We start from the raw sequence: 26,206 nt of genomic DNA on the forward strand, positions 1-26,206 counted from the left end.
TCTAGTCAGGCTTTCTTTTAACTTTTATTTATCAGTGAAGGTTTTTATTTCATCTTCAAAACTGGAGTTAATTTTGTTGGTTGTAGAATTTTTGGTTGGCATTCGTTTTCTTTCAGAGTTTGGTATATATTATTCTAGGACCATCTAGCTTTGAGGGTCTGGGTTGAGAAATCAGCTCAGATCTGAATTGGTTTCCCCTGTGTACAATCTGATATTTTTCTCCCATCACCTTTAAAATTCTGTCCTTATTCTGTATGTTGGGCATTTTCTTTATAATGTGCCTTGGTGTGGGCCTGTTGTAATTTTGTACATTTATGATTCTATAAACATCTTGTACTTAATTTTTCATTTCATTCTTTAGATTGGGGAAATTTTCTGATATTATTTTATTTTGAAGATCATGCATTCCTTTGGTTTGTATCTCTGCACCTTCATCTATCTCCATAAACCTTAAATTTGGTCTTTTCATGTTATCCCATAATTCTTGGAAGTTCTGTTCATTTTCTTAACATCTTCTCTCTGTGGTCTTCATTGCCTGAGGTTCTGTCTTCCAAGTGTTCTTGTCTATTGGTGATGCTTTCCATTGAATTTTTAATTTTTTATTGATTCCTTCATTTCTAGGATTTCTGCTTAATTTCTTTTCAGAATCTTTATCTCTTTAATGAAGTGATCTTTCGTCTCCTGAATTTTATCTCTGATTTCACTCCTTACATCATCCTTTTTGTCTCAGATCAACTTAACTATGTATATTCTAAATTCCTTCTCCTGCATTTCTTCTACTGTGGTATCAGTGGATTCTATTATTGGACCATCTTGTTTGTTTGGAATTATTTTTTTCCTTGGTTTTTCATGTTGTTTGTGTGTCTTCCCATCTAACAGTGTGGATCTGAGGAAGTATGGTTTCTGCCCTATAAACTTATTGTGTCCCTGAAGGTTTCCAGTAGCTTTCCTTTAAGGAGGAGATAAATAATAACAGCACCCAATGCAAACAATATGCAGACTTAAACCAGATAGCTCCTATTAAGATGTCTACAGTTTTGTGACAATCAACAGAAATTATATATTATTATATATAATAATATATAATTTCTGTTATAAATATATTATTGTCTACAATATAAATAGTAAATTTACAAAAAGGATTTACAATTTCAAATGGTGGACAAAGAGAGAACAGAAGTGTTGTAGGATATAATGTTTGTGAGGAAAGAGGAGAGAAGTTAGAAGTAAAAAATTATAGGAGGAGTGAAAGAAGAATTAATAGAGATTGACTGTTAGCAAGAGAAAAGAGAGAAAGAATTTAGGGAAACAGATAAGTGAGAGGAAAACATATATGTACAATAAAAATTTTAAAGAGGAGGAGGAAAAAAGCAAAAATGAAGGAATACACAATAAAACTGTAATATGCTATTCAGAGATCCCAGCCCTCTAACTTATGCATGAAAAGTACTTGGTTTCAAAAGTGGTAGAAATGTGAGAGAGAAGAAATAAAGTATCTCAATGAAAAAAATGAACAATTGTTTCCATTGGAGTTAAAGAGTTGCTCAGCTTCCCTTCTCAGCAGTTAGGTGAAGTTGTTTGGAGTTTGATGCTAGCTCCATGCTCAGAATGATTGGGGTTATTAGGGCGAGAGGGTTAGTCCTGGAGGTGGTGTTCCCGGAGGCGGGGTATAGGTATGCTCTGGTCTCCTCTCTTCGCTGGTTGCCAGTTGGTCTGGAGATTTTAAGGCAACGCATCTCCAAGGCCTAGCATTGGAAGAGTGCACCCCAGGAATCTCCTTTGGGTTTCACTCATGGGGTATAAGAGCCTATTCTTCGCCCATTACCCTACCTGTGGACCCACCCCTTAATTCCTTGTCTCTTATTTAGTCTCTGAGCTCCATGTCTCCTGCCCACTACACTTTCGAATTCCCAGTCAGGCACTTCTTCTCAAGCCAGTCCTGCAAGCAGCTGGATTGAAGGGGGAAGGGGGAGCCCAGGTGGGTTTTCAAGACCAGTATTCCCCTTTGTAAAACCTCTCTTCACCTTGATTTTCTCCTGGTCGATCTTTCGCACAGTGTGGGTTTGCCGGCCAGACTTGGGTCTGCCAGTAATTGGCTCCCCCAGCTGCTGGTCCACAGCTGTAAAATGGTCCTTTCTGCTGTCCTCCAAGAAAGATGGTGGCTTCCCTTTCTTACATGGATACTATACAGCACACTCATTTTTTCAAGCAGTGTCTCTGATCTCTAAGCTCCCTGACACACCTCAGACATCCCGAGAATGGGAGTTCCTTTAATACCTTTATTGCTTTACTGTGTTAATGTAGGGACTGTTCTAGTTTATGCCTCCAGTCACTGTTGCAGCTGTGGGGCTGAGGATCTTTCTCCCTTATTTTATTATACAATTTCTTCTGAGTCCCCATCTGTTTCAAGTGTCCAGTACTAAATTATAGTAAAGTCTCCCCTAATTCTTGATCATTCACCCACCTTGTTGAAAAGCTGCCTACTTTTCTTGGTTCACTCCACAGAGTCATTAGGGAAGTGACACCTCTATTCCACTATCTTGTACCCTCCCCACTGACAGTAAAATTTGAACTTCAGTATAAAGGATACTGATGAAATTCTAAAACTCTTATCTGTGAGATTTAATTGATATAGCATAATGAGGATATTATATAGATGCTAATGTAACAAATCAGAAAACCAAATTCCACAACATTTTTATTGATGAAATTTAAAATATAATTCAGTAAAATATAATACAGGCCTACTAATGAGAAGAATTGGGGGTGATAATAAAACTGATGGTAAATTTGTAATGAACTTTTTATATTTCATCTTTAAAAACTCCTTTTTACATAATAAATACTGCCAAGTACTGATATCATTCTATACACATAATTTTAATTGTGTATATTTCTCTTGAATGACATTTGTAGAATTTTGTTAGATTCTCTTCTTATTAATTTGCCTTTTAGTATATCATTTCATTGCAGATTAATTGCTCCCAACTGAAGATTAGGTGGAAATTCCTCAATTGAATGGCTAAATGGATTTTGAGATATTGAGATTTCCTTTGCTCTTGCATCAAGATTAGTAAAACACTACTAAAATTAGTTTAAGCTCAGAAAATTTATCTGCTGTAACACGTGGGAATCGAGAGCTTGCTTCATGTTTTAACTTTTGTATATGGAGAAACTTTACATTATTTGTATTTTAAAAGTGACCTTATGCAGTAAAAGTTTTTATGTGTAAGCACAGATTTGCCTTTATAATTTTCAGTTAGGTTCATTTAAAAAAATTCACAGAGCTATTCAGTGTTTAATACTAGTTGAGGGTAGTTTTCTCATTCATAAAAAGTTCATTCATAGCCGAGTTGAGAATATCACCATAAAACTACCACTGTTGAGCTATTCAATGGTTGTGTGATAAGCTAACAATTAGCTTGATTTGTGTTTTCACAAAAATTCATGGAACAATGATTAAGTCCATAAGAGTAAGTGAAGTTCACTATTGACACTACTGATGCAGTAATACATGATAGTTTCAGATATTTTCCATGCAGTACCATTGATCAGTACAACGCAGAATAACCATGGGTATTATTTCTTTAAATTTTCACAAACTTATGTAATGTTCAAATTACACCTTTTTTTCACACATTTTCACCACCCTCTGATATATCTTAGATTCTACTTCAAGTGGTACTGAATTATTGTCTTCTCAATTTCTTTGAAAAAATTTTCTCCTATAGTTATCCTGTGTAGACTTGTCTATGACTAATTTAGTTACTTCAAACTTAGCATTTACTTTCTGAATAAAATTATGATTGTCAGCTTATCAAGAGCTAAGGAAAGTCACTGGCCTGTTATTTAGTTTATTGTTGATATTAATCTCATGTCTTCAGTGGTTTAATCAATTCTCATCAAAACACTAATAATCTTAAATTTAGTTTCTCTGGATACATTTCATCATCTACTACAAGCATGCTATAAAATCAGCTCACTATTGGTAAATGATTTTCCTTGAATTGGGTAGCAAATGAGCCACTTTGAAACTTCTTTTGTTGTAGTCTCATTTTCATTTTTTATTTTTGTGAAGAAATTCTGCAATTATGAGATTTCCATATTAAATATTCTAATTCTTCTGATCATTTGCTTTCTTTTTTTATTTTTATTGTTGGTTGTTCAAAACATTACATAGTTCTTGATAATATATTTCACACTTTGATTCAAGTGGGTTATGAACTCCCATTTTTACCCCATGTACAGATTGCAGAATCACATTCATTTGCTTTCTTATGAGTTAGAAATACTATGACTAGTTCTTAGTCTGATAACATTAGGATATATTGATGTGAGTTTAATCTGGTAAAGTTGACATAATATATTATTTTACTATAGGTATTATATCATTACATAGTAAGCTCAATGCTTTGCCATTTAACTCAATTACAAAGTCATCCACACTTCACTCTACATAAGAAGTACACTTTTCTCCTGTTTCAATGTGATAATTAGTGAAAAATACAAGATATTATAGTATTATGGTTCATTTGTCTCTTGAAACAATATTGAGATAAAATGGACTCATTGCAATTTGTAGTGCCATAAGGAAGCAGGGCAAAGCAATGAAAACACCACATATCATCCCTTGTCTCAGTTACTCAACTCTATCTAGAATGTGAAGTAAGAGCAGCCATAGACAGTACATGAACAATTGAGTGGGGTGTGGAATTCCAGTAATACTGTTGGGGACAATTTTCAATTTAATTTTATATAAGACTAGTTTTACCCCTTTTGAATTGTTTTTCAACTTTTTGAAAAAGCAAAACCATACTTGAATCACAGGCTACACAAAAAAGATAAAAGGCCAGATTTGCCCAGGGAACATTGTTTGCTTCCTTGTGATTTAGAGGATTAAAATGAACATTTAGTAAAAAACATTCCAGCTGAAATATTCTACCAGACTTTGTAACAGAAACAAGAGCTTCCCATAATATAATCATCTCTTTTAATTTGTCTTCATTCCTGTTTGTCTTTGGGAATATTTTAATTAGAAGTAGAAAAGCTATGAGGTATCTAGAAAGACTAAAGAATCAAGAAATTCTACAAATAAAATTGGCCCCTGGATGATGATACTCTTCATAATGTTATCAAGTTATTTCTACACAGAACTGAACAGTTTATAGAATATTTTTTGTGCTTCAAAACAACCATTTAAGGTAACCTTATTACTCATTTACTCTGATCAGACAGACTGTGCCCAGCATTATAAAGCTGGAACCTCACATAGGTCTAGTCACAAGAGCAGAGATTCAAGGACAGGAAACCTAACGACTCCATTATGAGAGTCTGTTAACACTAACTCACTTCATAAAATAGGCTACTTTATTTACATAGTTATTGTTTATCTTGCTGCCAGCATTCCCACTGCTACTATTACTGCTCTTGATATTTGTTTTTTATTTAAAGCCAACATGCTACTGTAGAAATTGAGATTATTTGTAGTACTCCCACAGCTTCATTGTGATATAGAAAATATGACTATATGATTATCAAAATATAATGTATTTTAAATTCCCTTCTCTGTTACTACCTTCCCCATCCTCTGTGACCCACTCATCATCCCTAACATAAAACAAAATGAAAAAGGAAACCTCTTAGGAGGAAATGAGTTTAACAACAATAAATTCTTCATTTCCTCTCCCTTCCCTTTTCACATATATAGCAGCCTAGTGATCTGACTTCTACTAGGGAAAATGAACTGATACTTACTTCTTTTTTAGCACATACTATAGAATTTGGCCTTATTTACCAAGTGTAGCTTTGTTATATTCCCTGTCCATCACACTCTGCCTGTGGCCTATATATTTGAAATCCATACAACTCAAATTCTTAAGTTGCTTAGTCCAAGGAATTGGATAGTTTTTATGGTCTCCAATGTGGAAAATTGTATCTTGTTTCTATGGCTAGTAAAGGCATAAAAAAGATAATTTCTGTTAGTGTTAGCTGAGAACAATAATTATACTTTTACATTTCCTGAATAAAATAAGCCCCAGTTAGACAGATAAAGCTCCATATATTCATTCTGAGAGATGCCTTCTCTAATTAGCTTAAGAAAAATTTCCCTGTTAAGTGAACATAGAAATTTGGAAAAAAGGTTGGTAAAGACTACTTCGTAAGGAGAGGATCTCCTACTACTAGATAGTCTTACACTGAAAACTGAATAGCAGTTGGTCTCTCAGAAGGCTACACTTGAGACTTAGATTAGTGTCACTCATCTTTGGGGTGGTTGATCCTCAGTGAGACAGCTCTAGAGTAAATGGGGATGTAAACATTCAAATATTTGATCTCAAAACCCAACTCAGACATCATTTCTAGGGTATCTTTGTTTCTTCAGACATGTAGCTGCCCCTTCTGTATATCTCCAGAGCACTTCATATTGTAACATAAAAAATTTACATTATGGGTTGGGGATATAGCTCAGTTGGTAGAGTGTTTGCTTCGCATGCACAAGACCCTTGGTTTCAATCCCCAGCACCACACAAAAAAATTACATTATGATTGTTTATGTGTCTACATGTATCTTTAAGACTGTTAGCCTCTTAGGCATGGGAACTTATCTCAGGGCTTAGTCTAGTGTATAGGACTGAGCAAAAGTCAAAGATTGAATGGCATAGGTACATCTAATATGGAAAAACTGTAGGGGAGTGAAATAGTTCCAGAGGTTAAGTAGGATCTGAGTAGGGTCTGAAGTAGCTCTTGAGGTTCCATCCTGAACTGATTCCCAGTTTCAATCCCCACCCCACCCCCCAAGCTGACTTTCCACATCTGCTTGAGACTCAGGACTAAACTGGAATTGAAATGGACTTTTATGGTAGATAGTAAAATATAGAACACATATTTTTCTTCTACCTTTTTGATCCATTATTTCTGTTTGTTCTCCCATGTGAATTTCCTACTCTGGGCAGCATTGGGGGGGGGGTGATATTCTTAATTTAGAGAGTCATATGGCCAGACTAGAATTCTAATTAAAACCTTTTGGTGTTGTGACCTATAAGGTTTTATGAATTGTAATACAAATATTCAGTTTTCTAATTTAAGCATGAAAAAACACTAAGCCAAATCTTGCCAGAGTTATTTAGGAAAGTCATATTTATATGAATTTAGCTTGCTTTACATTTATATCGCCCTTTTTATGGCAATAGCATGTTTTTTCATCAGCCTTTAACATTTAGAAGGTAAGCACTATGCTCTGTAAGCTCTGCAAGAAAGTAAACTTTAATGAAATTTTCTTCTCATTACCAGAGGGAACCTGAACTTTCATATTGAATGTTGTACACAACATAACAAAAGGCAAGGCTGCAGCTGAAAGTCTGTAGAATAAAATAAAGGACTCAATTTCTACTTTATCCTCTGTCTACATTCATGAGATATCTGAGTATGTAATTTATTGATAGAGCATTCTTTAAAAGTGCATTAGGGACTAGAGTTGTGGTTCAGTGGTACAGCACTTGCCTGGCATGTGTGAGACCCTGGATTTGATCCCTAGCACTGCATATAAATAAATAAATAAAATAAAAGATCCATTTACAACTAAATTTTTTTAAAGTGCATGAAAGCTAAAAGCCTAATATGATAGTTTTAGAAATAGTAAAACCAGGTTAAATATGCACATACCAGACTTGAGTACAGGTACTAAATTTATATATATAACATATTAAACATTTGCACAGATTGTTAGTCATACAGAAACTCCCTGACCTTAGAAAGGGTTTCGTGTGTGTGTGTGTGTGTTTATGTGGATATTGGGAATGTCAGAATAGGAAGAAAATGCTTTAGTTGAGAAGAATGATATTGTTTCATGTCTGCATACCTCTTAACGGCTTCTAAATCAATGGAGTGGGTGCTGAGAGGAGATTGGTATTATGACAGCTTTACTCAAGATCACTTTGGCCCATGCCCTATGCAAAATAGTGTTTTTCACACATTATCTTACATAACCCTCTCAATAAGACTTTTGAGAGATAAGTCAGATCCTTTTCCTTTTAAAGTTGAAGAAAGAGGTTAAATGACTTGCCCAAATGAGTGACTGAACCAGGAGTCAGACCAGGCTACTGACTTTCGAACTTTTGCACACCTGAGTGTACAGAGATGACATACTTACTGTAATCTAAATAAGAGTAAGGTGAATCATGGTCATCATAAGGCCATTTGATACGGTGTTGCTTGTTAGCTTATCCTCACAAAACTTGGCCTTTTTCATATTTGGCTATTTTGAAACAAATGAAGTACTGCATCACTTTATAGCAAATAGTATAAAAGACTTATTGAAATTAGTATTTGACACGGCTGACTCTGTTCTTGGATCATCTTCTTCAGTTGCATTATCAGGGAATTTTGGAGAGTTAAGCATCAGTGCTAGGTATGTCTGTCACATAAACAATGCCACACAGCCAGAGTTTGATGACCAATCCCATTCAGTCTCACTTGCATCATACCATGAGTGGCATTGTGGCTCTGTTAACCTTAATTGCAAGCTGTTTAGAATCTGCCCCACAAATGCCTACTTCAGGTAGCAGCCAGAATGTGGACAGAATTTATTCACAGTACTTGGGCTCCCACTATCAGGTTTTCTTCTTTCTGGCACTCTCTCTTACCACCTATCCTCATGCTAAAAACCATAAGAAGAAACTCAGTGCTGTATGTACTTTTAGAAAGGAACTTTAAAGGTCTCCTTTTATTTTCATATTATATGAAAACCCATTAGCTTTCATATTAAAGTTAAACACAAATGACACCAAAAATGTTTTGGCACTATGGTGTCATGAAGTCATAATTCACTGTCCATCTTTCTTTCTTCTGCTTATTTTGCTAATGATATCTTTTTCCACATAAAGTTCTTCTCAATTTTAATGCAGAGCATGGTGCCAGATGTTCCATCTGTTGAAATCTTGATCTTTCAAAATCCAAATGGAATGCAAATGCCTCCAGAATTACTCCTCTCCCTCCTACTGGGTAGATGTGATTTGCTTTCATCTGAATGCCTTTGATATTTTGTTTCCCCCTTTTAACATTTTATTTATTAATATACTGTTTTTCTCCTCACCACCACCAGCTTTGTTTCTTATTAGATTATAAATTCACTGCGGCCAGGACAAGATTCACTCATGTTTGTACCTGTGCATAAAGTTAGGAACTGAAAAAATAGGTGAGAGTTTTTACATTTGCAAAGAAAGGAAAAATTTTAGGATATCAGCTTTCTATCTCTGTTTTCAGATGTAGAGTGGTGAGACATCCATGATAAAGCTTTGTTTTTTTCTGGAAAACAATAGAACTAATTCCTTCTCCCAGCTCCTTTTCCCCCTTTCCTTCGCTCTTCCTCCTTACTATTTAATTCTAATGCAATCCTCAGCTTTTTTTGTATGACTACTCATTTTTTTAAAATATTTTTTTAGTTGTAGTTGGACACAGTGCCTTTATTTTGTTTATTTTTATGTGGTGCTGAGGATCGAACTCAGGGCCTCGCACGTGCTACATGAGTGCCCTACTGTTGAGCCAGCCCCTACTCGTTGTTTTTAATATTTTTTATTAATTGTTGATGGATATTTATTTATTTATTTATATGCAGTGCTGAGAATTGAACCCAGTGTACCTCACAAATGTGCTCTACCGCTGAGCCACAATCCCAGCCCCTAATCTTTAAACTGGAAAAAATGTGAGCTGGGGTATAGCATAGTAATACTGCACTTGCCTACCATGTGTGAGGTCCTTAATTCAATTCCTAGTACCACAAAAATAAATAAAATGGGAAAATATATTGGTATGAATTACTTTTTGCTTTAAGTTTTACAGTTGAAATTTTCATCTTTGAAAATTTAGTGCCAAAACTCAAGCCAACAGTCTGGTAACATCCCAAAAACAGGTAGAAAAAGAACCCAAACACTTAATTCTTCCTTAATTGGTAAAATGCTATAGTGAAATTTTATAGACTGTATTGTCAGTAATAAAGAACAGCTATAAGCATTTTCTCTCTTTGAGCCATTGTAACAGTATAAAATAGAAATTCTAGAAATAAGGTTAAGTGAATTAAACAAGTTTTCTTAATAATTTCACTTCTTAGATTCTGGTCAGAAGACATTTAAAAGGAGAAGATCTATCATACACTGGGCCTTTTGGCGGGGTTCTAGCACTCATCTGGACAACTTGCCCACGTCACCAACATCTCCTATGTCGGGACAGCTCTTTGGAGTGTCTCTCCCAGATGTTTGTGAGAATGACAACCTGCCAAAACCTGTCTTGGTGAGTGTTGTTTGGGCAGGTAAGCTAATGGGAAAGTTTGGGAAGGGAGAACCCTAGGAGGTAAATCTCTCCTCAAATTGGAAAATTATAGATAACCCTGCCTTTTGCTAAGAATCTTCATTTTTACTGAAAAAGTTTAAAATATGATTGAGCAATTGTAGAATCATAAGGAAGAGATGATCTAGTCGACTGGCCCAAGAAATAGCAACATTAAACCTGTTCAGATAAATTAGAATTTGCTCTGTAGACAAAGAATCTACATTATCCCCACAAATCCTTTCTTGAACTCCAGAGTGTTCTGAAAAGCCTTGTTTTTAACATTTTAATAGAAGAAACTTCACAATATTTCCTTTGTTGAAGTTTTAAAAACTGGTTTACTTATATTTTCAAGTGTTTGGACATCAAGATGTATCCCCTGGCATTTAGTTATCTTTTCTATATAGAAAGAGTCTAATGAAAAGCACTAAGTTAGCATCTTCTCCAGTTGGTGTATTAAGTAATCACTGATAAATAACATTTATTGAATATCCAGTGTTCTCCTAACATTGTAGTAAATGTGTGGCATTTTATGCTATATTGTGCACTCTAAGTACCAGACACTAGGACAAGTCACTTTATCCTTCACAACAAATTAAGGGAGGAATAATTATTATCATCATCATTCTTACTTTACAAATTAAAAAGGAAAGAAACTTTAGAATCTTACCCAAGATTACACAGTAAATCAGTGGCATAGCTTTCAAATCTCATAGATTGCTTGTGTCCAAAACTCCCTTTACTTCCTACACTAAAAGTACAGGGTACAGAGATAGAAGCAAAATTAGAGAACACTAAAAACTACTCAGCAATTTTTCAAGAATACATCGTTATTAACTGTAGTTGCCATGTTATACAATAAATCAATTGAACTCATTCTTCCTGTCTAACTAAAATTTTGTATGCTTGGGTCAATATCTCCCCAACCATGTTCCCAGCCCCACCATGTTCCCAGCCCCTAGTAATCACTGCTTTATGCTCTAAAAAGTTAGTGATTCTGAATCCTTCTAGCTATCCATCTGGCTCTAATCCTTCAGGGCTTTCAAACTGACCTCTGTATGTATGAAGTGCCATTTAGGGTTTTTTCCCTTTGTTTTCCCATAGGACATGCTTTTCTTTCTTAATCAAAAAGGCCCCCTCACAAAAGGCATCTTCAGACAGTCAGCCAATATGAAGTCCTGCAGAGAGCTAAAAGAGAAACTGAATTCTGGAATTGAAGTGCACCTAGACTGTGAATCTATTTTTGTGATAGCGTCTGTCTTAAAGGTAAGAAAAGTTCACCCTTTATGCACCCCATCACATAGGCACAGGACACATGGTTTGTTTCATTATGAACATTATTCCTGTTTGCAAAAAGACATAATAGGTGTGGGATGTAAGTGTTAAAAAAAATTACAACATTTAAAGCTACCACCAATATGACATCAGATATGCTTTAATTATTTCCCTCCTACAATAATCTCATCTTCACTTCTGCCACAAAATGAAAATTTAATTAAAATTTAAAATAGTCAAAATATACACAGTGTGTTTACCATGTTTTCTTATCTCACTGCTTTCCTAATGAAGACAATGTTTTAAAAAGTAAACTTTAATTAAGCTGTTGAAGATAATTACGGAAGTTTACCATAATAAACAAATATTTGCCTTACAACTAAAACAAAGTTAGTAAGGCCACTGAAAATTCTATTTCCATAATCATGCCCACAAATATTCCTTCCCTTCATTCCCTAATTATTTCTACTTTATAAGTGGAGTAGGAATGACTGCAACATCTGGACCTTCTTTTCTCTTTACCACATTGATTCTTACTCTTCACCCATGTTTACTTAAGTCACACCTATAGAGAGTTCTAATATTTTCTTTTCTACACTCCTGGAAATGCCCTATATTTTGGGGAAACCTCAGGTCAAAAAATCAACTTTAAGCAGAGCTTTTGACCCAGCAATGGTTGCCAAACACATGTCTCAGACTCCCATCTCTCAAGGGGTTGGGATATATTTAGGCCAGGGGTAGTAATGGTCCCACCTTGCAAGCCCAGGACCTACAAAATAAAAAAAAAAAAAGGAAAACTCATATACTCCAGCTGAGTGGCCAGCTGCTTATATAACCAACTTCATATTAAAAATCAGGCATTTCTTGATAAATGGGCCAAGTCTACCCTTAAACAAACCCTGCTGTCAATTTATGCAATGAAATATCATTTGAGAGGTATTTGAACTAGAGTAATCTAATCTGTTTTGCACAGAGTTTTAATTACTGTCCAAACCTGGAATACAATAAAGATATGCATGGCATGCTGTGTGTGTGTGTGTGTATCATGAATTTTTTTCATTTAATTGGATTTTCACCCATCTCTTAATTTAGAAAGGTAAAGCCTAAGTTAGAAAATTTTTCTTGCCATGTTCTTTGCATCACCACAATTCTTAAAAGTTCCTTGCTGAATTATTAAGTCTATTGCAAAGCATGTTCTAGAAGAGCTAAGTTGTGTTTCAAATTACAGGAATATTAACTGTCCAAAAACATGCAAAACACAAAAACAGCGACACTAATGGTTAAAGAGTCACGTTAAATGGATTCTGAGTAACTCGTTTTGTTTATGTAATTGTTTTACTCCCATCTAATTCAAAATAGTTTCTAGGAAAGAAGATAACTATCAATTTAAAATTTGTTTTGCAAAAGTTTTCTTGTTTTTAAGACTATTTTGAAGTGGTACTTAGGTTTTCCTTTAATTTTTTCAATTCAATTGGTGTTTTGTTCAAATATAAGCTTAACTCTTCAAACTAAAATTGGACAAAAATTTTTTGAGGCACTATAACTTTGATCTCTCAGATCTTTGATGAAAAGTTCATATTTAATCTATAGAATCTCAGATGAATTAGAAAGTTTTTATTACCTAGGTCCTGGTTTTGAAAGGGAGAATTTCAGTTCAGTGCTTTAAGTTACTAGTTGTAATTCAGAACCAGCTCTCACATTCCTGTCAGCTGTAATGGTAGTTTTATTTCGTAACTTGTTATTCCAGCTGTGGGAGAGTTCATTGAGATGTTACGAGTTATTATCTTTCAAGTGTAGGTTTAAGATTTAATGATGTTTTTCTTCAAGACAGATCATAAGAGTGTTTTCCACCGAGATTTAAAAAGAGCTATTGTCACTACCCCATTTTTAAGAAACAGATTTTTTCCTCTCCCAATCTGAATTTTAAAATGGGTACAGCAACTAAAATTAGTTTGGAATTATGAAAACTCAGTAGATTTACCCAAAAAGAGGTAACTTTTGTGATGACATAGCTGAATCACATTTTTACTGGAAGATATAATAAAACAGCTAAACAGAGGAAGACTTTGAATTACTCCCTTTTCTTATTAGCCACTCTGTTTTTAAAAATTATGGTAGTAGAGTAACATGACCACAAAGAAGTTCTTAAAGTTATCTGAGCATCTCAATTATAGTTGATTGACTTCCTTGTCCCTCATTAATATTTAACCATATGACACAGTAAAGAGTTCACTAATGGTCTCTTCTCTGGCTGGGACCGAACTTGATGATGATGTGCACAAAGTAGGTTGAGGATCTGTCCTAGTCCTGGAAGAGCTTCTAGCAAAGGAGGAGATGCCCACATAATTAGCTGACTGTAGCAATAAGCTGCCACAATTCCTGTATTAGTAATAATATTTGAGCTATAAGTAACAGGTTGTACATTGCTGCCTTCTGTAAGGCACATGGTTAAAATTATTGATTTATTTTCCTAGCAAGTTAAAATTGCCCAATTTCAGATTTTCATATGTCTCAATATTGAAAACAGGAATTTTCAAGAGGCTCATCAACCATGGGTATAGTACTCAGATACTAAATGGAGTTCTCTCTGCGTACAGTTTACCAAGGTGGAGATCAGACTGAAACTTTGGTCTTATTAATGCCATTCCAAAAATCAACACAGAATTAGCCACAACCAACTCTTTAGGACCAGGACCACATTTAGTTTACTTTAAACTTTTTGTAAATAAAGGTCAAACAGCAATGCCCATGGTTATATCCTGCTTGTGTCATAGTCTGTCTTAGTACACCTAGCCCTGCCAAGATGACAGAAGAATAGTTTCCAGGAAAATAATATACTAGGAGTACTGTTCCCAAGTTCCTAGAACCCAGACATCACCTAGAATTCTGTCTCGCCTGAAATACGTGAGATACCTTCTGTGGGGTAATACAGGAAGAAAAGTTGTAGAACATTATTACCACCACTGGTATTGTTTTAAGATAACAGACTTTTATTTATTTCTCTATTCCAAGCACTTCAAACATTGTCTTATATATATAAATAATTACATATAGAGTGACTGAATTTTACCAACTTATGAACCTCACAGATATCTTGGTGCCTTTCCTTTGAACTAGCTATTTTAAAAAAGGAAAAATAGAAAAAAGGATTTAGGATAGTTTACTGCCAGATCCTGTCACATTGTACTAATTTGCTAAAATGTATACAAAATAGGAGGTTTCAGCACAAATAGATTGCCTTTTATTTTTCCTACCATAATCCCAACTTTAATTATCCCAGTGGTTTCTTGTTAGGAAAAAAAAAAAATCAAAGCACGTGATCTTGAGTACAAGTTAGTAGAGAGTTGGCACAGAGTTCTGTGTACTTAAAAGAATAAGAAGACTTAACTTTTCTAATTTATCCAACACATATTTTCAATGAGAATGATTTAAAATATTTGTTTTTTTATTTGTTTAAGGATTTTCTACGAAATATTCCAGGAAGTATTTTTTCATCAGATCTCTATGATCACTGGGTCTGTGTAATGGATCAAGGAAACGATGAAGAGAAAATAAGTACAATTCAAAGGTAGTTTTTATAATCTGGTCATTCTCAGAAATAGAAATACTTATTTTTAAGCTTGTTTATTAAAATGACAATTTTTAAAGTCTTATCCATGGGGACCAGTTTTAAAATAGGTTTCCAGTAGAATTCTCTACTGCATTTCTACCCACATGTCCTACATTATACGAAAACAGGAAAGAAGTGTCCACTAACAAAAGCAATATGCCAGTACTGTGAAAATTCTTGAATACTAATCATTTATTTGTATATTTAGTTTTATCTAGAACAACTTTCAATTACACACTGCTATTGATTAAGATCTTTTAACAGTATAATGTTGTATAGTTATTGAAGACACCAGAAACGAAAGCCATAACAAAATGCTGCATCCATTTTCATTATAGTTTGGTGTGAACCAATAATATATAGTAAGCTTCAAATTTTATACTTTGTCCAAAACATTATGTTCTACAAATTGATAAATGATGTTTATTTTTTAAAAAAGAAAATCATAACACTAATGCAAATATAAAATAAACCTATGAAAGATTTTATTTAAATTATTAATGAAGAAATCAGTAAGATGTTACAGCCAGTTCAAAGGAGATTTCAAAGTACCAAAACTTAATAACAGTTGGATCAGAAATACTGAAATGAATTTACAGAGACATACAAATCTGGCTTTTTCTACCAGGGCAGTGATAAAGATAAGTCAATCTTTTTCTCCACCAGACAGGATTTTATTCTATAAACAAGTACTAGGTAACTGTTATCAGTTATCTTCAATTTAAAGAGTTGTAAAATAGCTCAAAGGCCCTTATAAAATCAGGTAACCCAAAATCATATGCTAGATGTTTGATTTACACCCTATCTTCTGATCTATCTCAGAGTCTTTCATAACATCCCTATCACCTTGCTCTTTGTCAGTCCTCTGTGCTGAAGAAAGGCCTTTGTTATTTGTACAGTAGTAATTAGACTACCTTCTTCAAGTTTTCAGGTTCTTATAGAAAAAAAGAGTCATGAATATCAGCATGTATATCATACATATGCACACTCACACTGGTAGTAAAAATAATTTTCAGTGAATGATCACTTAAAAGTCCTTAAAATGGGAACAATAGAAAATATACCAATATAAGCTTGGCTTATATGTGAGAGTAATACCAATAACAGATGTAGAAGAAAACTGAGCTTGGAAGCAACTAGAACAGGGCCTGGGCTCTCAGAATAGACCTAGAAGTCCTAATGGATTAATTTGGGGTTCTCACCAACAGAAAGCATTCCTGTGTTGCTACTTGAAAATAATGAAGCACATTATCAAAAAGCTTTTTGTGAGAATATTTTGAAATGTTGCAATATTTACCTAAGTTAAAACACATTGTACTAGTTTCAGGGGAAATATTTCAGGCAGCATTTTTCTGAGACATTTTTCTACAGGTTTTCATTAAATTATAAAGATAATATATAAACAAAAAAATGCCATTGCTTATTTTCTCCCTTTTTCTGTACTTTCTTTGCATAGTACCACATGACTAAAACTCTGGAAAACCCCTTTTGATTTTCATGGTTTCCCATAAAAAATGAGGGTTGCCTTGTCTTTATTATAGGATTTTTAATAAAACATCTTATTTAAAAAGTGTATTTCTTTTCTGTCTTTAGGCTACTAGACCAGCTTCCAAGAGCCAATGTTGTTCTCCTAAAGTATCTGTTTGGGGTATTACGTAACATTGAGCAACATTCCTCATCCAATCAGATGACTGCATTTAATTTAGCAGTATGTGTAGCTCCAAGCATTCTTTGGCCTCCTACTTCTTCCAGCGCAGAACTAGAAAGTGAATTTACAAAAAAGGTAATTAAAATTTTCATTTTTATGCCTTAAGGGACTGGGGACTGTGTCCCCATTTTGAAAATGTAATTCATGGTACTCTGAAAGACAATTTTTAAAATAGCTTATGTATATAGTTACACTGAAATTTGAGTTATAAGTTTCAGTTACTGACTATGGAGTGTTCTTTCCTATTCTGATAGACTATAGGAAGATGATGTAAGCAGAAAAGTTATAGCGGTTATTTCTCTTTTCCCTTTAAGGAAGCTAACCAGTAGAACTAACTGAAACCACAGGATGATAAGAAAGCAGTTGTTTAAAAAATAAATAAGGACTTTGGAGTAAGACAAGCCAGAGTTCAATTTTCAGACCCACCTCTTACCAAATATATAACATCCTCATCTAAAATAAGGAGGTGGTGATGACATAATAGTTTCTAGAAATCATACCCCTGTAATGCCTAGTTATTAATAAGGGGTTTGGAAATACCAGTTCCCTTTGCTCCCAACATTTCTCCTGCCCCTTGGCCTTAGCTTTTAGGATAAGGAAATACAGAAAGGTTCTATTACGTCTCAGGGGAGGCACAAAGCTCAGTAGTAACTATTTCCTCTTCCCCAAAGTGCCTCCAGTTAGGGAGTATAATACAAGACAGTACATGGATATAGACTAGATAGGAAAACCATAAGTTTTCTCTCAAGTTCTCTCCTTCATGAACTCTCCTCCTAAACTTATAACAAACCTGCTCTTTATACAAGAAATACTTTTATAAATCTTTATCTCTTGATATTTTATGAAGTTTAATAGCAATATATATTTCTCTACTCCCAAATGCCCTATAGAGAATATTTGAAATTACCCTCATTTTGAAGAAGGAGCTACTGGCATTAAGGATTATCATTAAACCAAGACCAAAAATAATAATTTTAACTAGTGCACTAAAATTAGTTTCTGTGTCCATACTATTCTTGAAAGTATTATAGATTTTTAGGAGAAACTTTTAAAATATACAAGTAGTATGCTTTTATATACTTTTTAAAAAAGGAATTTCTCAGAATTTTTGCATTTTCTTATTTTAAAAAACTCAGGATTTGTATATGAACATTTATAAACATATGACATGAAAAGTGGCACTTTAATTTTGTCCTTTTTTGTTTAGGTTTCCCTGCTTATACAATTTCTGATTGAAAATTGCTGTAGGATATTTGGAGAAGAAATCACTTCCCTCCTGGGAGAAGTTTCAGTGAGATGTGACACTAGAGAGAATGTCCCAGGTATTGTGAGGAAGTGGATTGGTTTATGTAAGAACTAGACAGATGTCTGTGAAGATGCTAGGACAGTGGTTGTCCTGATGCTCTGAGAATGAAGGGAGCCTCTGACCTAGATCAGTAAGGCCCTGGGCTTTCTTTCCTTCTTTAGAAGGCCTGCTAGAAGGTCAGGGTATGTTAACAGCATGATGGGGTTAAGAAGTTCAGGAAGTGAGTTGCGTGCTGTGCCATGATGGTTGAAGCCTTTATTTTAAATAAAACTTTGAGGAAACCTAACACATTCTTATACATACACATATACCTGTGTGTGTGTGTGTGTGTGTGTGTGTGTGTGTGTGTACACACACACACATACAGATTTTATATATGTGTGTGTATAATTTATATATATGTGTGTGTGTGTGTGTGTGTGTGTGTGTGTGTTTTATATATATGTATAAACTTCAGTGATTGAAACTGGAATAGAAGGCCCAGAGCCAGGCCTGAGTTTTTTCTTCCTTCTAGTAGACCCTGAGATGCTATTCTTTGTTCTATGAAACTGTTTGAAAACAACTAGATCATTGGGGGAATCTTAATTCAAAGGTATATAATCTCTAAAGTATGAGTTCTTACATATCTTTGGCCAGTTATTCTGTGCCTCCACACATCAGTATCTTCATCTATAAAATGTAGATAACAATATCTAAATGTGGATAATAATGTCTGTGGTTGTTGTAAAGATTAAATAAGGTAATGAACTTTGAAAAAGAGAAATTGGTAGGGTTAATTAATGATGTCCTCAAGACTAGAGTTAATTATGTATAATCACCAGCAATCTATGTTAGAAGATAGTCTTATTCAAATCTAAGTATACCTGCCATTAATTCCTTCCTATTTTTCAACATTTTTGGTCTTAGTTTGCTAAAATTCCATTTCATTAGTAACTGAGATAAATCTAGTATACCAAACAGGTTTTTATTTCTTCTGCACTAGCAGGTAGGAAGACTGCAAAACATCCTTTTTCCTTCTTGAGAGTAGGAATTTGAACACTACATGTAAAGAACATTAATCTAAGCATAGTTTGATAGCAGCATGGGCTATATTTTGGTAAGTAAATTTGTTGATTATAGTTTGCTTTTTTTGACAGATATCTCTTGCTTCCAACTGAATGACTCCTCCTATGACAGCTTGGAAAATGAATTAAATGAGGATGTTGATGCTCCATGTAGTGATTTGGTACAGAAACTTGGTCAGGGTAGCAGAAGTATGGATTCTGTCTTAACCCTAAGTGACTATGACCTTGATCAGCCTGAGGTGGAAGGTCTTTTAACCTTGAGTGATTTTGACTTAGACCATTCTAAAGATGAAGACATTCAAATGAAGCAGCCTCTTGAGACAAAGTCGGTGAACATTTCAGGAATGTATAGAAAGGCTGCACTGGGGGAGCATGCCAGGGCCCCATCTGGCACTTGTTTACCCAGCTATCTGTCCACAACTACAACAGATGCTCCAAAAATCCTGCGGCGACACCGGCGCTGTTCAGAACCAAGCATTGACTACCTAGACTCAAAGCTTTCCTATCTCAGGGAGTTTTACCAGAAAAAGCTACGCAAGTCCAGCTGTGATGTAATCCTCTCTCAAAAAGATGAGGACTGTCTGAAGCAGAATCAGTCTCTCCAGGAAGAGAGTAGGACATGTTCAGTAACAGGCACTGATGTCAATGAGAAGAATGCCACAAATCAGAACATTAAGAAGAAAAGCTTCTCTGGTAATGAAGGAAATCATGTGAAACTTTTCACTAAGTCTAAGCCCATGGCCATTTCTGTGGCATCTTATAGTCATATACCCTCCCGGGATCATTCCAGGAACCAAACCTTTGATCCAGATTCATCTGGATACTCCCCACCACACACAGCAGATGCCCTCAAGAGTTCACGGACACATCGGCGCTGCTCAGAGCCCAACATAGACGACCAGAACTGCAAACTGACCTATCTCCGAGGGATTTATTCAAAGAAACAACATAAAACCAGCTGTGAAGCTGGTCTCTTGCATGGAGAGGAGGATTATCTCAAACGGCATAAGTCTTTGCAAATGGAGGGGCAAAAGCTTATCAATCAGAGCTTAGTCATGGGGATTGAGGTGGGCAAGAGCAGTTCCACAAACCAAAGCACTGAGAAGGTTTTACCCCCTAGACTAAACCTTGGCCCCCGAGCCAGCTATTCCAGCTTATCTTCACCAGGCACTTCCCCATCTGGCTCTTCAGTAAGCTCCCAGGACAGTGCTTTTTCTCAGATTTCTGAACAGTCTGTGTTCACGCCCACTGAAACTTCCTCTCCAATAGACTGCACTTTTCAAGCTCAAAGAAAGCAAGAAGAGCTTTCTTCTGACTTTAGTAGTTCTAGCTTAATTTCTGGAATGCCTGGTCCCTCAACAGGGCAGGCCAGCAATCAACCAGCTTATACAAAAAAGGACAGTACTGTAGAGTGGCATTCACAAATGCATTCTGTAACTCTTCATCCCAGCACATGGTTGAGAAATGGTGTGGCCAGTTTGAAAAACTGGTCTCTCAAAAAGAAAGTAAAGGCAGCCAGACCAGAGGAAAAGAAAATCTGTTCCCTAAAAGTACCCTTGGAGTTACCTCCTCATGCTTCTCATGCCAGCTCACTGCAAGAAAGACAGAAAGACATACCCTTCCAGGTAGCAGAAGGATTTGGAGCTATGCAGACAGCCCAGTGGTATAGTTCTTATCCCTGTCAGGATTCAGAGAAACACTGTGGCTCTCCATTCAGCCTAGTGGAAAGCAAATTCAAGCTTTGTACAAAGTCCCACGAGAGAGGAGAGAGGGGAGGGCACTCTTCTGCTGGTCCCCTGGCTTGGGGAAGGGCCTCAACCAGCTCTGTAACTGTGGAAGATGTGGACAGCCCAGATGCAGGGCCTGTAGTGGTGTGTGATGATGGGGACAGACATTTAACCAAAGACATTTAACCATAGTAAGAGTCTGATGTCTGCAAGAACAGAAACTTAGCTAATAATAACATAAAGACAGTAATTATTATGACCTCTTTTTATAAAATATCTGGGATAGGTAACATAAGGATAATCATTGCTAATACTTAGGACAACAAAATACTTCTATTGAGACAACTTGTCAAAAACTGTATACTAAAATTTTCAGCATCTAATGTTTTGGAGGTTTTTCCTTTTTAACGTGGGATTGATCCTGTCATGAGATTTTAAGAGATGCATGCACAGGGCTAGAGAAAGTGCCCTCTGTAGAAGCCTACCTGTGTCAACAAGTCTTAGATCAGTGTTCTGAGAAGACCAACATATCATAAATTGAAGAATCAGAGACGGAGAGAGAAGGGAATGGTATAAAGAAACCATCCACTTTCTGTGGAATGTTTTTAAATAAGTAGGCAAGAAAAAAGACCACTAATCAAAGCATTAAGAAGAAAAGCATGTATGGTAATGGAGGAAATCATGTAAAACCTTTCCCTAAATCAAAACCTGTTGGTTCTAAGAAACTTCTTATAGGTGAATAGTTAGAATGAAGGAAGATGCACATCTCTTTTTAGTGATATGCCTCCAAATTGGTTGGGGAGGCCTGATAATTTATTTCCAGGTGAGGGGATATAACCGTTATAACCTTTAAAGAAAGAGAAGAAAGGTCTATGGATATAATATGAAATAGAGATCTATAAACCATGAGTCAAGAGACAAGAACATGGTGGGGGAAAGGGTGTAATTAAAATGATTAGTGCAAACAGGGTCATGTCCCTTAGGGGTAGCACCTGTAGGTCCAAAGAGCTTATGACACTGGCCATCTCAGTCACAGATGTGTGAAGTAGATTTCACCTTATAACCAACCACTCCCATATTAATACTGTATGTCCATATGTATCTTTTATGGTATAATTAATATATTAAGTCAGCAGGGACTCCCCTTACCCTTAGGCATACTACTGGCAGAATTGCAAGATGTGAATGAAGCTTTTAGAGTGTCTTTCTGGAATAACTTACTTCTGTACTTACCAAAAATAATAGTTGTAGCCTTTTTTCTTTCATATTGACAAATAGAAAAATTACCCACCTAATTTGAAGCATAGAAGAAAATAGTTGCTAAGGTTCTTTAATGACTATTCCCACTCTGCTCCCTTAGATACTTAATGTGAATAGTCTGTTAATATTGCTGTAAAGTATTATATGATTTGAAGCAGGTTACATGTCATTTTATTATACTTCATCAATCTGTAATATATTAGACTGATGCTTTAAAATGCTTTGAGTTTGTATAATATATCTTGACAAATTTTATTACCACATGTTATGTAATAAATGTGTATTTTTGTACTTGCAGAAACTGCTGCTAACTTTTAAATTTGTTTGATTTTCAAGGCACTGATAATGGATATGTATGAATTCCATGCTGTCTGTTAAATAAAATGCCATTCTACAGAGTTCACAGTCCCATCAGAGAAATATTGACATTGGGGAGTTGTTTTAGTCTATGAACTTTATCTCTGCCTCACAGTGAAATTTCTTGGGATATGGTTAATGCTGATTTGGATCTTTGAGCGTTTAGAGTAGGGTTTTTTCTCTTTTATATTTTTAAAATCATTTACCAAATGAGTCATGTTTTAGATGCAGAATCTGCATTTTTATCAGGAGTTATTGCACCCCAGGAATGACATATCCTATCAGGTGCTCTAACTTGGTAGTGAGGACTACAATTCCACTTTCAGAAGTGTGAATAGTTATGTTTGGGCAATATGTACATACACTGATACTAATTTATACCTAAATTTTATAGAAATAAGATAATTTTGCCTTTAAAAAGACTCAACTCATAGTTTTCAGTAGTTTTAGAAGTTATCTATCAAAGAATCATCAGTTCAATTTAATTGACTATGTGAGACCTTCTAATGGTCTAAGTGTGAATCATTTCAACCAGAGTACCCAGTTGACCTTAGACACACCATGACATTAGTGCTCTTCAGGTTAATGTGTTAAATATGACCGGTTTTTCATGAGTGTTATATGTTTTCCTTCTTAAAACTCATTCAAGTCTCATTTGTACAAATTTAATTCATTTAAAGGGGATTCAAAAAAAGTATATTACCTTAGTTCAGAAAATTATGTGCTCTAACTTGGTAGCAAGGACCACAATTCCACTTTCAGAAGTGTAAATATTTATGTTTGGGCAATATGTACATACACTGATACTAATTTATACCTAAATTTTAAAGAAATAAGAATTTTACCTTTAAAAAAGACTTAAACTCATTGTTTTCAGTAGATTTAGAAGTTACCTTTTTTGTGTTTTTATACTTTGTGTGACATAACATTGAATCAAAAGGATGTAATATATCCTTCACCCAATGACTTATTTTTTCTGTCGAAAAACTTTTAAAAACGTATCTTCATCATTTCTGCTGGAAGTGTTTAACTTCTATTTTCCTACCAGGTTGTATTTTGAAAACGGCCTATTTTAATGCAAAGAAAAATTCATTACCAAGATACTGTTAGTAAACAAGTTCTATTCCCTGAATAATAAAGTTGTGTAAAATGTTCACTTCCTTTAATATCTATTCTAGTTATGAAGATTTCCTGCTGAAATGAAGAGTGCTCATGAGTTCCATGTTGCCTGCCCTTAGTTAATCCTGTTCGGCTTCTGAGTCACCGTTACACATTGCATTCATTTGCTTTCTAATTTTTTCAATATATATTTTTAGTTGTTTTTAAATGTTTTTAGTTTTTTAGATGGACACAATACCTTTATTTTATTTATTTTTATGTGGCACTGAGGATTGAACCCAGTGCCTCACACATGCTAGGCAAGTTCTCTACCACTGAGCCACAACTCCAGCCCAACTTTTTTTTTTTAATACAATGAACTCCTTTTGCATAATGTCAGAGGTTATTGCAGAATTGGTAGAAGGCTTGGAGGTGTAATTTGGAAAGTTTATCTTTAAAATCCCCCTGAAGGGGGTGAGTGTGTGTGTGTGTGTGTGTACACACACATACATATATATGTGTCTCAGTGGTATTAAATGACTATCCTTTAATTTGTTCTCATTGTACAGCAAAGAAAAAAATATATTTTCACACAGTTCAAAGTGTTTCCTAACATTGTCATCAAGGCAAAGAAAATATATCTTCTGTAGTTTAATCTTACATTTTATAAGATGCAGGTTTATAGACATAAAGAGTTAAATGGTAATTGTTTTCATTTAGGCTTGATTTTAGATTGTAATAACTTGGAATCAAATTTAGAACTTGTGACCTTTTGATAAGAAGTGAATGAACTGGCTGAAAGTATGAAATAGCATGAGCAAATAAAATGGATGCTATCAAGAAATACCCCTTGCTCTGCAGCTCACAGTAACTACTATTGTTAATGCCTAAAATTTTCAGGAATAAAAATATTTAATACCTTTGCCCAAAAATGGGATGAATGGTTAGCAGAAAGTCATTAAAATGCATGAATACAGAGAAGCTTAATGATTGGTGGCACAGTAAATGAGTAGAAGGAAAATTTTAGATGAGCTAATACAAACAAGAAACTGAATCACAAGGGGCTCCAAAAAAAAAAATTGAAAGAGAATGGTAAGGGAAAACAAGTGTTAAAATATAAAAATCTATCAGGCAATTAAGTTTTTATTGCTACATGCTATTCTAGACTGCCTTGGCCAGCTTTTTCACCACTGTGACAAAAGGATCTGCCCAGAACAACTATAGGGTAGGAAAAGTTTATTTGGGGGCTCACAGTTTCAGAGATCTTAACCACAGCAGACTTCATTCCTCAGGGCTTAAGGTGAGGTGGAACACCATGGTGGAAGAGTTCAATGGAGGAGAGCAGCTCACATGATGATCAGGAAGCAAAGTGAAAGATCTTTGCTTGCCAGATATGCCCTCACCTCCAGCCATACCCCACATGCTGCTTCAGTTACCATTCAATCCCATCAGAAGATTAATTCACCTATTGGGTTAATACTTCTGTGACCCAACTATTTCTTCTCTGAAACTTCTTGCATTGTATCACAATACCCTTTGGGGGATACCTCACATCCAAACCATAACATAGACCTTGGTGATAGAGATTAAAAAAGAAATGTTTTCTGTCTTTAAACAACTAAGGGGAAAATAAGGCTACGTAAAAAAAAAAATGGCACTGTTGCTTGCATGTATTGATAATAAGTATATGTAATATTTTCTTTAATGCTTATATCTCTTGTTTAGTAGACGCCTTCAGCTGAAACCCTAATCTGATACCAGGTTGTTTCCCTTCCATTCTACCTTAAAATAGAGATAATACTTCTCCTATAATAATGTATTTTAATCAGCTTTGTCATTGCTGTGACCAAAAGACCTGACAAGATTGGATTTAGAACTGAAAGTTTGCGACTCAAATTTTCAGAGAAATGGGCAGGGGGGAGGCATACAAATAGGAAGGGAGGAAGTCAATTTAGCTCTGTTTGCAAATGACAGGATTGTATATTCAGAAAAAAAACAGACTATTAGGACTGACAAATTAAGTAAAATAGCTGGATACAAAAATTTAAAAAATATATAATGAATTTCCTGAGAAATTATGACAGCAGTTCTACTTCAAAAAAGCAAACAAAAAAAACACCTAGGAATAAATTTAGCCAAGAAAAAGAAGTACCTCCCATGTTCTTGGATTGGAAAGATTAATGTTAATATGCCTACACAAAGCAATACCAATGACATTCTTCACAGAACTAGAAGACAACTCTAAATTTATGTGAATGCACAAAAGACCCTTGAGCAAAAAGGACAACACTGGGTGCATAAAAAAAAAAACTTGATTTCAAAACATACTAAGAGCCATAGTAATCAAAACAGCATGGTATTGGCATAAAAACAGACCAATTAAAAAAAGGGTGGAGATCCAAAAAATAAACCCAAATGTCTACAGCCAACTAGTTCTTGAATAAGTTACCCAAATTATGCACTGGAGGAAGGACAGCCTCTTTA

General features: G+C 35.0%; 1 protein-coding gene across 5 annotated transcripts in view; it reads left to right on the plus strand.

Annotated features, from left to right (window-relative positions):
- ARHGAP20 (Rho GTPase activating protein 20) overlaps window positions 1–23,701 on the plus strand; it is a 113,271-nt gene extending 89,570 nt beyond the window's left edge. For all 5 annotated transcript variants that reach the window (XM_081281524.1, XM_081281521.1, XM_081281522.1 and 2 more), the window contains 6 exons: window positions 10,103–10,281; window positions 11,422–11,583; window positions 15,051–15,160; window positions 16,796–16,985; window positions 18,118–18,232; window positions 19,353–23,701. In XM_081281524.1, the coding sequence (XP_081137650.1) occupies window positions 10,103–10,281; window positions 11,422–11,583; window positions 15,051–15,160; window positions 16,796–16,985; window positions 18,118–18,232; window positions 19,353–21,193 (2,597 nt within the window). In that variant the 3' untranslated portion in view covers window positions 21,194–23,701. The remainder of the gene's footprint in view (window positions 1–10,102; window positions 10,282–11,421; window positions 11,584–15,050; window positions 15,161–16,795; window positions 16,986–18,117; window positions 18,233–19,352) is intronic.
- The last annotated feature ends 2,505 nt before the right edge of the window (window positions 23,702–26,206 follow it).

The sequence above is a fragment of the Spermophilus citellus genome (genome assembly GCF_964194105.1).
Source record: "Spermophilus citellus genome assembly, chromosome: 2".
NCBI lineage: Eukaryota > Metazoa > Chordata > Mammalia > Rodentia > Sciuridae > Spermophilus > Spermophilus citellus.